Source organism: Dinoponera quadriceps, unplaced genomic scaffold, assembly GCF_001313825.1.
Source record: "Dinoponera quadriceps isolate SergipeBrazil2010 unplaced genomic scaffold, ASM131382v1 scaffold2217, whole genome shotgun sequence".
NCBI classification, from domain to species: domain Eukaryota; kingdom Metazoa; phylum Arthropoda; class Insecta; order Hymenoptera; family Formicidae; genus Dinoponera; species Dinoponera quadriceps.
In genome coordinates this window covers 13,744-26,684 of record NW_014556255.1, presented here as the reverse complement: position 1 = coordinate 26,684, position 12,941 = coordinate 13,744, and the positions used below count along the sequence as shown (strand labels likewise).

General features: G+C 41.6%; 1 protein-coding gene across 3 annotated transcripts in view; it reads left to right on the top strand.

The window, feature by feature from the left end:
- LOC106747220 (protein unc-93 homolog A) overlaps window positions 1–12,941 on the top strand; it is a 20,859-nt gene extending 7,918 nt beyond the window's left edge. For 2 of the 3 annotated variants that reach the window (XM_014624572.1, XM_014624571.1), the window contains exons 2-8: window positions 3,811–4,188; window positions 5,944–6,368; window positions 7,699–7,904; window positions 8,986–9,377; window positions 10,298–10,430; window positions 11,458–11,595; window positions 12,700–12,941. In XM_014624572.1, coding sequence (XP_014480058.1) covers window positions 3,994–4,188; window positions 5,944–6,368; window positions 7,699–7,904; window positions 8,986–9,377; window positions 10,298–10,430; window positions 11,458–11,595; window positions 12,700–12,920 — 1,710 coding nt within the window. In that variant the 5' untranslated portion in view covers window positions 3,811–3,993 and the 3' untranslated portion in view covers window positions 12,921–12,941. The remainder of the gene's footprint in view (window positions 1–3,810; window positions 4,189–5,943; window positions 6,369–7,698; window positions 7,905–8,985; window positions 9,378–10,297; window positions 10,431–11,457; window positions 11,596–12,699) is intronic. The other variant, XM_014624573.1, reaches the window with a different exon arrangement.

The following is a 12,941-nucleotide window of genomic DNA, read 5'->3' as shown; positions in this document are numbered from 1 at the left end:
GGCCTAGAAGTTGATCCTCATGCCAAAGAAGAAGGTTGCGGTGACGGTCTCCCGTTCTTCCTCTCTATAACTTCTTCCGCATCAATTCCTCGTAACCGCGTCGAACCCTCGCGTTCGAAACTTCCGTTCTCTTCCCGAAGTTTCGCGCGTAACTCTTCGACGAACTCGATGAATATATATACGAACTCTTTGTTTCCTGAGAACACTCGTATGAGTTCTCTCATTCTCTTCTCCTCTCTCTCTCACTATTTCTCTCTCTTTCTCGAGTGTTTACCTCGTATAAGTTCGAGGAGTCCTTCTGGCTCTTTGGGGTACAGGTGGAATCGAACGCGTCTCGAGGACAATTTTAACGGACTCCTAGACGGATCTCTTCGTCGGCCGCGAAAATAGGCTTTAAATCTTCTCGAGTGGAACTTCACTTGAAAAGCAGAGCGACTTTTCTTTTAGCAGAGTCGGGTCACTCGAATTCGAGTGACTTTTCGCTCATATATGTGCACATATTATTTCCTTTTTTATATGTGATGTACGATATGTACATAAGAAAATTTTGATGACCTTTGACCTAATAAATGATAGAGCTATTAAGCCGGCCGGTGTACTCTATCGCGTCTCACGGGAACAAATTCACTCTAATCGATTGGAACATTCACTTGTACGTATTAAGCGCCCACTCCGAGTTTGAATCAGTCATTCACTCCGGTGTTCCCGACCGCCGGTACTTTCACTATCGAGTGAATTTTCATTCATTTCGCGAGGGAGATTTAATCTAGAAATTTCGAGAGAACTGAGAGTACCGGAGAACGCGAAGCGGACAAAAATAACCTTCTCGTCTCATTTCGCAACAATCCAACCTGTGGAATATTGAAAAAATGAATTTGATTGGATCTACCTGACAACGGACAACTAAACATATTTCGATCGAAGGAAATAAAATTCCTAGTTGTTACGAACAAAATTTGCTTCTTATAATCAGAGAATTCAGTTTCCTTCGACGAAAACGCGTTTGGCTATCCACTGTCAGGTAGATCCAACTAAACTTATTTTTCAATGCATACAGAGAAAATCTCTTTGGATTTAGTAAAATTCTTTTAATCGAAACAAATTTGTTTTTTAGAATGGAGCGAATAAACGAATATTTGATTCAACAAACAGGATTGTTTGGTCCCTCAAACGATGAATATCTTTACGTCATATTTTTTTTGTATTTTCAGTCCAAACATTACAATGATTGTCGCAAGCAATAAATTATTTAAATAAAATAACATTATGTTATAAAAATATTAAAGAACTCCTTTGTGCCAAAATATTATTTCCCCTAAATAATACTGTCTTTTTTTCCATCAAGCAACGTGGTTCATTCTAGTAAAACATTTTTCATTTAAATACGTTGTTGATATTAAACAAACCTAAGAATCAAACATATTCCGTACTGAGGAAATACTTAAAAATTTATTTGCGGGACATGAGGTTTATTTGACAGAAATGACGTGAATACATTTCTAAGTATTTCCCTCAATGTGAATCCAAAGAAACCTTTTTCTCTGTGTGCAAGGAGCCGTGTCCCAAATAGAAACTGATAGACTTTTGGAAGATCATCACGAATTCAGGACCGCCTTCTTATCCGAAACACGAAAGTTTCCCGATCGCCGGCTCCGAGCGCGTCGGTTCTCGCGACCTGGCGTTATCTCTCGTGGCTTCGTGTCAGGGACACGTCGGAGCGCAAGATAAATGTGACTTTAACAGTTCCTCGTCTCCGATCGGATAATTCGATAACAGGGGACCGGTACACACCTCACGGGAAAAGGGAGGGGGAGGACACACCGCGACGAAGCAGGTGTTCGGGATTATAAACTCGCGTTGCGTAAGCAGATAACGATCGCGCTGGCTGGCGCTGTGGTCTTTTTTCTGCTTTTTTTGCGCCTTTTTCCCTCTCAGTCATCTTCTTCCGACATCGGCCAATTAAAATCGACCAATTAAAATCGCGGTCATCGATGGGTGTGGCGTAACGCGCATTCCTCGGTTCGCACATTCTGGCGTATTTGCATTCGTCTGCATTTCCGGTTACCGAGTCGCGATCGCGATTCGCGCGACTCGTCGCTGATCACTTCGCGATCAAACAGAATCGCAACTCCCGTTCGTTCGTCGGGATCCCAAGGCCGCGTTGTTGAACACGGTGCGCGTTCAATTTATTTATACTTCAATGGCTGTGCCGCTAGTCCACCACAAGTTCTCGTTCAAGGCTGCGCGGGTGACCATTAGAATTTTTCCGCAGCCGTGCGCCGTTTCTTTCTCTTTTTTTTTGCGCCTCTCGGTAATTGATGCCGAGTGCCGAGAATCGTCGATTGAATTATGCAAGGTGGGTTGTACGGGTTGTTCCGCGGAACCACCGCCGTCTCCTTGGATCGCGCGCGATTCTCTATCACGACGCTTGAATTCAAGCACGATCCGCGAATAGATCGATAATCGTTCTCTTTACCTTCGAGGCTTCCGGCCGTATCTGAAATTTACCCGAGTATCTCTTAAGGAGGTTGTGAAGTTTGTTCAGAATTCGATGAAAAACTTACACTACGTATACAATGAAATATTATTTAACTCTTCGTACAATTGGAAAAAGATTGACCATTCGAGAGCTTGAATATTTGCGACTAAATTTGATACTTTTTACACCTGTTTCTGGAGATTAGCACGCTATTTTTTATTTCTATTTTTTATATTTTCTAAATTGAAAATAAAACTTTGGTGAAAAACTACTATGATATTGAAGACTGATATGTAGAATTTTATATATATAAATTTTATATGTATAGTTTCGAAATTATTGATCATTTCGTTTTGAAAATATAGCGGTGTAATGTTCATAATTACACATACATATGCACTTATTTAAACACATATGTCTCTTTTTTATTATTTGTGCGTCTCTATTAGATTAATTGATGCATAAATATAGCATTAATAAGAAATATAAAAAATAATATTTATATATTTATAATATTGTGTAACTCAAGTTTAATGAACTTTGCTCTGATTAGTCAAATTTCAACCTAATTTCAATCCCAGCATGTAGTGATTACGCTTTAAGGGACTACATACACCCGAACGGCTCGAAGAAACACCCAAAGTTTGAATTTTTCTGCTGACCACATTGCTGACTTTATGAAGATCTTCTCTTCCTCCGCTCAGCCCTTTAAAGTTCCTGGAGATTTCATACAGTATAAAACAGCGAACTCGGTGAACTCGAGATTTGCAGAATATCACGAGACAGCCAGATTTAATTGGATTCCACTTTTAAATTTCCGGAGAATACCATTAAAGAAAATGATGTAAGTTACATTTTTCGAGCCGCTGTAGAATGAGAATAACGGTGGCAGATTTAAAGTTCGCCGAGCTTGCGAATAGCGCGCGACCGCCTTATTTAATTAGATTCAATTTTATTATTTTAGCGAAATGTTACAGAGAATATTAAAGAAAAATATTCAACGAAATATTAGAGGAAACTATACTGAAAAAAAGAAATAGTAGAATCAACGACATTTTGCTTGAACGAGCGATATTTGTTCAAGCACAACGCTTAGTCCACTGAACAAGTTATAGTTGTTGTAACGAGTTGTCAGTCGATTCAACGACTGCGATTTGATCCAGCAACCGTATCGACGCAACGTATCGTTAATTAATGCGCCAACGCATTAATTCGTCGAATGGGCGCAATATTTTTTTGAACGACAGCGAATGACCGCCGATTTTAACTGTTTTTTCCTCTCGATATATGTAAGTTAGGTGATAAATAATTGGCCGTCGGATCTTTGCCAGGTGTCCGAGCCGCAGATGAGGAGATCGCGACCAGGGCGGCTACTCGGTCGGCGAGGGATGAAATCGTAATAAATGAGATCGGGCGAGGTGGCTGAACGCGCGTGAGAAAGGAAGGCGCTACACGGGTATAACGCGAACGATCGCGACGACCCCGACGCGACGGGCCCCCCGGTTGAAACGATAATGGGGTCCTTGCCGAATCTGCACGAGCTGTCCAAGGACAAGCTGGAGAGCCCGGTGTACAGACCGGCGCCGATCGGCGGTCTCGGCCCGATGCGGTTGCCACCGCAGCCTCCGCCGTTGGCGCACACTCACAGACGCGCCAGGAGCGGTGGACACCATCACTCTACCTTGTGCGACAATGACACAATGATGGAGGTAATACATTGGATCGCGAGGAATTACGATCTAACGATAACGATCTCCGATGTTATTGAATAATGTAAGGCATGCGCTGAGAAAAAAATATCCTGTGTTTCTAACTATAAAATTCTAACTATAAAATTGAAGAGAGAAATGAAACGATTATGCAATGAGGAGAATTAATTTTGTAGTATGCGTCACTGTAGTGTGTGTTAATAATAATAATTCTACCGTTGCTGTTTCGTGAAAATAACGAGGAAATATGGCCGACGCCGAGAATAAATTTTAACGGAATTAACCCCTTTTTTCTCTCAGCGTGCCGACGCTGTTCTGTTGGGTTGATGCAAAAATTTGTTCCGCTTTTTAGTCGGTTTTTTTTGCTCAGGGACTCTGGGATTTCTGACAATGGCAAGTCATCGAAGAAAATATATATACTTACAACTGATTGATTGTATTGTAAAATAAATAAATGTTTGATGTATATTTTTATTGAGAAACGAAACGAGTTTTTGCATCAACGCAATATCTTGATAAAATGACGTTAAAACTTAATCCGCCGAAAAACTCGCGAACGAATCGCAGTGATAAGATCAATCAACCAATCGCGCGGGACGCGCTGCATAAGTTTATAATCGCTTTACTCATTACGCGTCACATACTGCGACCCGGTCGAGATCGAGATGATTTCAAGGGTCGATTGTGTATTCTCGTCGACTTTTCTCATACAGTAAAACTCTCGTATACAGTAAAAAACATTTTGTATTTGTCTTAAAAACATAGCAGTACACAACCGACCCGCAAACTTCGCGTTTCTCTCGCGGCGTTCGTCGAAGCGCTCGACATCCTGCAACTTAGTCTGGACACGTGTCCGTAGTTGTGAGCTCATCTCTCACGGTTGCTGCGAGAATATCACAGGAAATACCGGAGAGACTCGTATTACTCATATAGTCGCGATTTGTTGGAGCAATATGTCTCCTCCGATTACTACTAATCATGCAATTACATAATGTTCCGCGAACGCGCTGCTAATTTTCATTTGTGCAGCGATTAGTGCTATTCGGCGTTTTCAAACGTGTGGAGTCAATTGTGCGTCGCGTTCGCCGCGTACTCTGAGAAAGAATTAACTGTCGGAAAAAATAACTGTGGCAGTCACAATGTGGCAGCTATAATGTGGCAGTTGAGATGCAAATAGCTGTAATGATAGCTCTGACAGCTGTAATGTTATTGTTACCGCAACTAGCTGTTCGAATTCAAGCGCTGCAGTAAAAAGTATTAGTTAGATCGTACTAAAATTATATTCGTATTCCCGGCTAGAAATTTGTTTTTTATTATCTTTTTAATAAAAGCTGTCCTTAAGGTTTTAGTGTACGCTGATTTTTCTGAAATTTATCCACATATTTAATATCGTATTTGAAGAACGCGCTTAAGCATTGATGGAATCAACCAGAGACCTCTGGGTCGCGAATCAACCTTAGAATCGCTTCGTCGATTGATATAAACGAATTTCGTATTTACATATACATCGTCTATATATAATAATAATCAGCACAGCTAGCGAATCTTAGCTATTCGTGCCAATCTCAAGCAATTAAGTCGTACCTCGTAGCACAGATGCATTTGATCTCTAACAGCCAACTTGTTGACAGACAAGTTCGAACTGACTAATAAGATTTAGCTGCTATTACCAAAGTCATTTCTCCGAGCATGGGAGCTGACAAAATCGCCAGGTCGGTTCTCTCTCTCTCTCTCTCTGTATCCTTCTGTTCGCAGCACATGGCGGCGTACTCGCCGATCTCCTGCCGGTCGACGCGCATCTCGGCGTTGTCCTGGCGACGTCGCGACTCCATGAACTCGTCGGCGGGCGCGTCGTCGGTGCGCCGTTTGATCGCGGCGGTCAGAGCGGCGCCGTCCGGGCCGCGGCCGCCTCGCAGGGCGATTCTCCGTCACTGCGTGGCTCTCCTGCTGGGACACGCGACCTGCTCGGCCGCGATGCTGCCGATCTTTCCGTTGCAAGCGGGTCTGGGCGCGTTCGAACCTCACATGGGCCCGGCCTTGCTCGCCCTCCTCTACGCGATCGCCGCCGTCACCAGCTGCTTCGCGCCCATCGTCGTGCAGAAGCTCGGCACGAACCTTACCGTCATCGTCAGCCACTTGGTCACCACCATCTTCGTCGGCGTGCACCTGTATCCCAAGTGGTACTGCCCCTCCCCCCTGTGCTCCCCTCCGCTCGAGACTCGAATTCACGTAGAGATCGGCTTGATTCAACTCTCATGTTTTCTCGTTTATTCCTCCGTGCGAAATTCCACTTGAAAAGCGGAATAAACAAGTCAATCGAATTGGTCGAGTGAATTTTTGCACTCGAATCGGAGAGTGAATTCGACGTACACCGTCATTCGGAATAAGCTCACTCCGGTCAATAGAAATATTCACTCGTACTCGACTGAGAATTCACTCTGAGTTTGAGTTAATCATTCACTCGTGCGATTCGGAGCGGTATTTTATTGATTGACTTAATTATTTATTTATTCAATTGACGGGAATAAGACTCTTTGGTGTACAGATTTAAGGACGGAGAAAATCACGAAGGATTAGTTTTAGGATTAGTTTCATTATATAAATCTCTCGGGTTGAGTACACATATAAAAAAGAAGAAATGTTTTCTTCTCCTTTTTCTGACATTCTCAACCTGATGAGGGAGAATACGGATCGAGCTATATTTGAAATAATTCAACGAGTTATTGAAAAAGTTGATAGATCGAGAGTAGCTGTTCGCCAATACGCAAATTCTATTCACACAATTAAACCTACCATACGTCGTACGATTCAATATAAAGTACAGGATGGCCCATATATCTCTTAACACTTCCATTCCAGTTTGAAGGCCCTTCAGGTCCATACGATTCAAGACCTAAATCTTTAAAATCGATCAAATAGTTTCCGAGATACCGAGTTGTTAAGAGTTAAGTGGGCTACCCTGTACGTCAAACGAACGAACCACTTTGGAAACCACTCATTTTCACGATCGAGTGAATTCTCGTTCATTTTCAATGAAACTACACTCCAACAAATTCAGCGAGTAGCTTCGGTTGGCCAGTTAGCTTAGGTCGGCTTTTACGGTCGAATTCGGACGATTCCAATTCAGTTGGAATAACATGCACTTTGATTCGATTTCGTATGTCGCGATATTCCGTTGCGCCATGTCGCGGATCATCTCCGTGTGCTTCCGCGACTAGCCGGGAGTCTCGCGAAAGTGAGACTTTTCCCTTTACGTCCTCCATCGTTTAATATCGCCGCTTTATCCTAGTTTCGCGCCAGAAAAGTCTCTCTCCTCGAGGTGAGGCGTTTATTTATTGGCTCATAAAAAAAAGGCCGGCGAAAGCGACAAGCGAAGACGCGCGCGCGCGCGTCTCTCTTTCTCCCTTTCTCTCTGTCTCTCTATCTTCCTCTGCCTGACGGTACGAAAATAGGTGTTATCACAAAGCGAGCCGTCACGAAAGTAACATGCGCGCTCTTCCGCATCACCAGGTACATACTCCTGCCCAGCTACGCGATGCTGGGTGCCTGCGCCACCCCGAGCTTCCTGGCGAGGACGTCACACGTCAACGTCTCGGCGACCAGCCTGGCGCTGGTCTGCGTCGATCCCGAGGATCCTGACGAGACGCGACGCGAGTGCCTGCTGAGGCGGCTCAACCGGGGAATCAAGCTGGCCGAGGACATCGGCCTCGCATTCGGTACTACATCGCCACCACCACCTGCGCGAGCCCGTAAAGTTACGAAACTCGTCGGCCGGATATTTTCGTCGGAGAATCTTAAAGTCAATTTTCAACAGTTTTTATAAGTCCAATACTTCGTATCGTTTCTTAATAAATTCTTATAAATTTCTTACAAATTCAATATTTTTCTCTCCCTTGGAAAGGGAGTGACCTAATTTTGTATTTAAAGTAGTTGTATTGTAAAGTACCGCGTTTTCAGTGATGATATTAAGGAGGCGCTATATAAGTTTCTAATTTACTGAAAAAATATTTTCCTATAATTTCATTTAACTATCTAAGTAATAAGTGTTAATTTTGTGAAATTAAGAAAAAAAAAATATATATATATATTATAATATTACATATACGGGATATTATTTATTTTTCTTATTAATGCTTTATTTATACGTCAGTTGAGCTAATACAGGTGCACACAAAATAGAAATCGATAAGTAAATATTTAAATATATATGTATCTACATGTATATTATCTACATGTATATTATTATTATAAATTATAAATTTCCTAGGGCTATATTTTCAAAACAAAATGTTCAATAATTCTAAAATTCTTGTACATCTCTGTACTAGTCCTTAATATCACAGTAGTTTTCCATTAAAATCCTAAATGTGATTTAGACGAAATTAAAAATAGAAGTTAAAAATAGGGCATTAACCTCATGGAATACGTATAAAAAGTATCATCTTAAGTTGCAAATATATCAGCTTCCGAATGATCAATCGTTTTCTAATTGCACCAATAATTAATAATAAGATTATATTTAAATCTATACTTAATTTCAAGTAATTAAAAAAAACTCATTTTATACTACACTACTTCAGTGAATTTTATCGCTCAATGAAATGTTATCAAAATCACAATCTCGCATACTGCCTGAATTTTATACATTTGGAAAAATTGTTTTACGTTACCAGCTGTGGACGCATTGATCGGTGTCGATTGAATTTCTTCTTATTCCTTCAATGAATAATTAACGGTTATTAATTAATTTGCATAAATAATCTCGCACCCACGTTAACGCTATCGTCTGTGTTTCAGGTTGCGTCATCGCCGCGATTCTCGTCAGACTGACGGATGTAGTACCGCCTATCATCGTGAACAGCGACGTCGGGGACATCTGCGGGGCCGAGTACTGCTCGGAGGAGACGTACTTCTACAACGAATCGCTCTATGTGCCGACGGTCACGTCGGGCACGTCGAAGGTGCTGGTCAGCATCTGGCTCGGCCTGGCGGTGCTCGGTCTGAGCATATCCTGCGCGTTCCTCGACTCCAGGATGCAGGAGCCGCAGACGAGCCACGATCGCACCACCGCCCGCGGTATTCTGAAGTCCGTCAAGTGCGCTTTTCAGGACCCCAAGCTCCAGCTCGCGGCGCCGCTCACGATCTTCATCGGGCTCGAGCAGGGCTTCATCTACGCCGATTTCGTGGAGGTAAATAAAGCAAACACTTTCTCTCTCATCATTGATGTCAAATATGAAATTAATACGTTAATCGATATTAAAGTGTAAAATGTGTTATTTTAACATTATGTTGAATATCGACATAATACAAAATGTTGAAATAACATAAACACGATATGTTAAATTAACACACGACTATATTGAAAATTTGACAAGGACCGATTTTAACACAAGTACAAGATATTTTTTACTACTCAGCTAGAAAAATCATTTTTCTAGCAAGCTCTACTATAATGTGTTACCCATAATAATCTCGTACGCATATTGCCACTTTTTTATTAGAACGTCAGAAAAATATGTTATTCTCGTGAGATTATATCCCTTTAAGAGACAAGAAATTTTTTATTTGGAAACGTTTTTGTACGTGCTATTTTCTTCTGAAAGTCACTTTAAAATCTTAGAGAAAAATCGTAAAATTAATATTTTTCTTATGTTTTTTTTTTATGTCGCTGGAACCATCATTGTTGTGATAGTTCGAGTTTTAAAGAACAAATTAATTATAATTTTCGCGAGATTAATTAACCATATATCTTCCTCTCGATACGAATCGCGCGATCTTCCCCGATCTTAACCGATACGCGTAGCTCGGCGATAATTTTAAAGCTGAAGGGGCGAATATCTCGGCGAGAAGACGCAACATTCTCCGTATTTTCGGAATCGGCGGGTCGAGAAATTTTCCATTTCCTTCCAACGAAACATTGACGAGAGAGCCCGCGCGCGCTCGTCCGCCGTGACACGTTGACGCGCCCCATCTCGAGCGCAAACATTTTGGCACGGCAATATACACGCGAGAGCGGTTCCGCGCTTAATTTCCTTAAACCGGCTATAATTAGCGCTGCGTATTTCGCGAAAATTACACGGCTATAATTAACATGCCCGTCCGTCGACAGGCGTACGTGGTGTGCGCCCTGGTCGGCGTCGGCACGGTGACCTTAAGCTTCCTGAGCTTGGCCGTGCTGCAGGCTCTCGCCGCCGTGACGCTCTCGATGCTGTTGAGGCACATTAAAAGGTACTTTGTCGTGGGTAAGTGATCCTTGACGCGTCAAATTCCATCCGAGGGTCGGATCAACACGAGGATCCAGGTGTAATTTCGCGGGGATAATCTCTCGATGTTTGCGAAGGCCGCGGCGAAAGGAACGTACGCTGAGAAATAGAAAAAAAAGGTTAGATCGACAAAATCGACGGTCGGTCTTGATTAAAAAAATATTGTATCTATCGAGCAACTTACGCGTCGGCGCAATAATATTTTGCGTTGATACAGTTGCAAATCGCAATCGTTGAATCGACTGATAAACTCATTATCAACGCTGCCATCCGGTTATCCAAGTCACTTTTTGTCGCTTTTCCTTAACGAGTCACTAAAAATTTCACTGTCATCCAAAGTGGATCACTGTAGTCACTTTTAATCTTCAAATACCATTAAATTTGTAAAATATGAGCGTTCTATATATATTTTTTTTATTGTATATATATATTATATATATATATTTTTTTGCCGTTATCTTTTAATAAAACTGCTCCGAAAGCGTACTTATGCCGTTCATGCCCTTGATCTTTCTTTGTTATGAACTTTCAAACGATACTATGAAAAGAACTCGCTATATGTTAAATTGTCCAAAGATAAACCTGGTAAGATAAGAGTAAATGTTATCTTTTTTGCTTAAATGACCTTAGTTACTTTCAAAATTAGAGAAAAAATGTCATGTTTTGGTCAGTACTTTGATGTCTGAGCGATTCATTTTCGTTACCCTTTTTGCCTGTTTCTTTCACTATTTTTACCACTTTTTTTTAACTAAATGACGGTACTGCTCATTAAAGAAACTATATAATTTGTTCAATGGACTAAATGTCGTGAAAAAAATGATAAAAAAATGTTGTCCGTTTAAGCAAAATTTCGTTGATTCTACCACTTTTTTCTCAATGCATGAATGTTCAGTGTACAACAAGAAAGATCGAGTCAACTCGGGCATATAAAATATAATGATGACGTTGGTCCGACCCTTTTAATCTGTCACCCGTCGATCACGACTGAGACCGTTCTCCGTTTCAGTCGTGGGCTGTGCCTTCCACGCCTGTCTCTTGCTAGTCTTACTCACCTGGAGACCAACGGGAGACGACCCGGCGCTCTTTCACGTCATATCAGCTGCCTGGGGAGTCTGTAACTCCATCTGGGAGACTCTGATATACAGTAAGTGTCTCGTGTTTTGCTTGACATCGCGATAAATAGGGAACAAAAGAAAAACAGCTGTATAAAAACAGCGTAAAAACAATAATATATGTAGCGAAGTGTTACCGACAAATTTGACAAAAGTATTCGCTGCACGGTGAAAAAAGTTTGAGTTAACGTGACGACGAACGTACCAAGTGTGTTTTGATCGAAGGGATCTGAATTTATGATTCTCACGAACCGGATTCGGTTTCTAAAACCTAGAAAATCTTTCCTCCTTTTAAACATAACGCGTTTGGCTCATCCATTGTTAATTCGACCAATCTTTTTTCTCCGTGACTTAAAGAAGAAGTCAATTCTCAAATGAGATTTCGGGATAAGATTCAAAGAGTCTCAGGTGAAATCTTCGAACGGCAATCTCGCGAGATCGTTGCTCCAAACGGAAAAAAAAGTTTGATTGAATTTATCCGATGACGAACAAATCAAACGCGTTTTCGTCGCAAGAAACAGAATTTCTCCACGGAAAAAAATTAGTATCAATTCAAGACTCATGTTTTCACATATAAGTAAGAATATATGATCTTACGTGAAAGTAAAACTTGCTTACACACACATGAAGAAATTTTATGTAGTTCCACTAAAGATATATATTCTTGTTATTCAAAAGTTATTTTCATGAATTGAGGAAAAATTATTGGATATATATATAGACAGAACGATATCTTCAAACTGATATTCTTAGTTTGAAAATATCACTCTTCCTATCCGATATTTTTTCCTCTCAATTCATGAAAATTATTGAATAACAAAAATATATTTTTAGCTAGACTACATAGAATTTCTTTATGTAAGCAAGTTTCCTCTTCACATAAGATTATGTATTCTTGCTTGTAGACGAAAATTATGTCTTGAATCGATACTAATTTTTTCCCCGTGTGTGGTTCTTATGAAACAAATCCGGTTCTCACAGCCAGAAATTCTCTCTTTCCAAGACACGTTTGGTTCGTTTTATCAGGTCAGGTAAATTCGATCAAACCTTCCTTTCGGTGTAAGATCAAATTATGAAATTACGAAGAGACGCTCTCTTGGAGAACGAGATTGCCACAGCCCCTCCTGCTGTTTCAGCGCTGGTGATGGCCCTGTACCCGAACGCGTGGCAGGGGCCGCTGTCGACGTCGCTGTTTTGGCGCTGGCTCGGGCTGGCCCTCGCTCTCGGTATGCGTGGTCTCGTCTGCACCCGATACCGCGTAATGGGCCTCGCCGTGACCCTGGTGCTGGCGGTGGTGCCGTACGTCTGGCTGGAGAGCCGTCTGGCGCGTCGCGGCAAGACGCTCGCGCCCTTATGACCGGGCGACTCGACCGCTAGC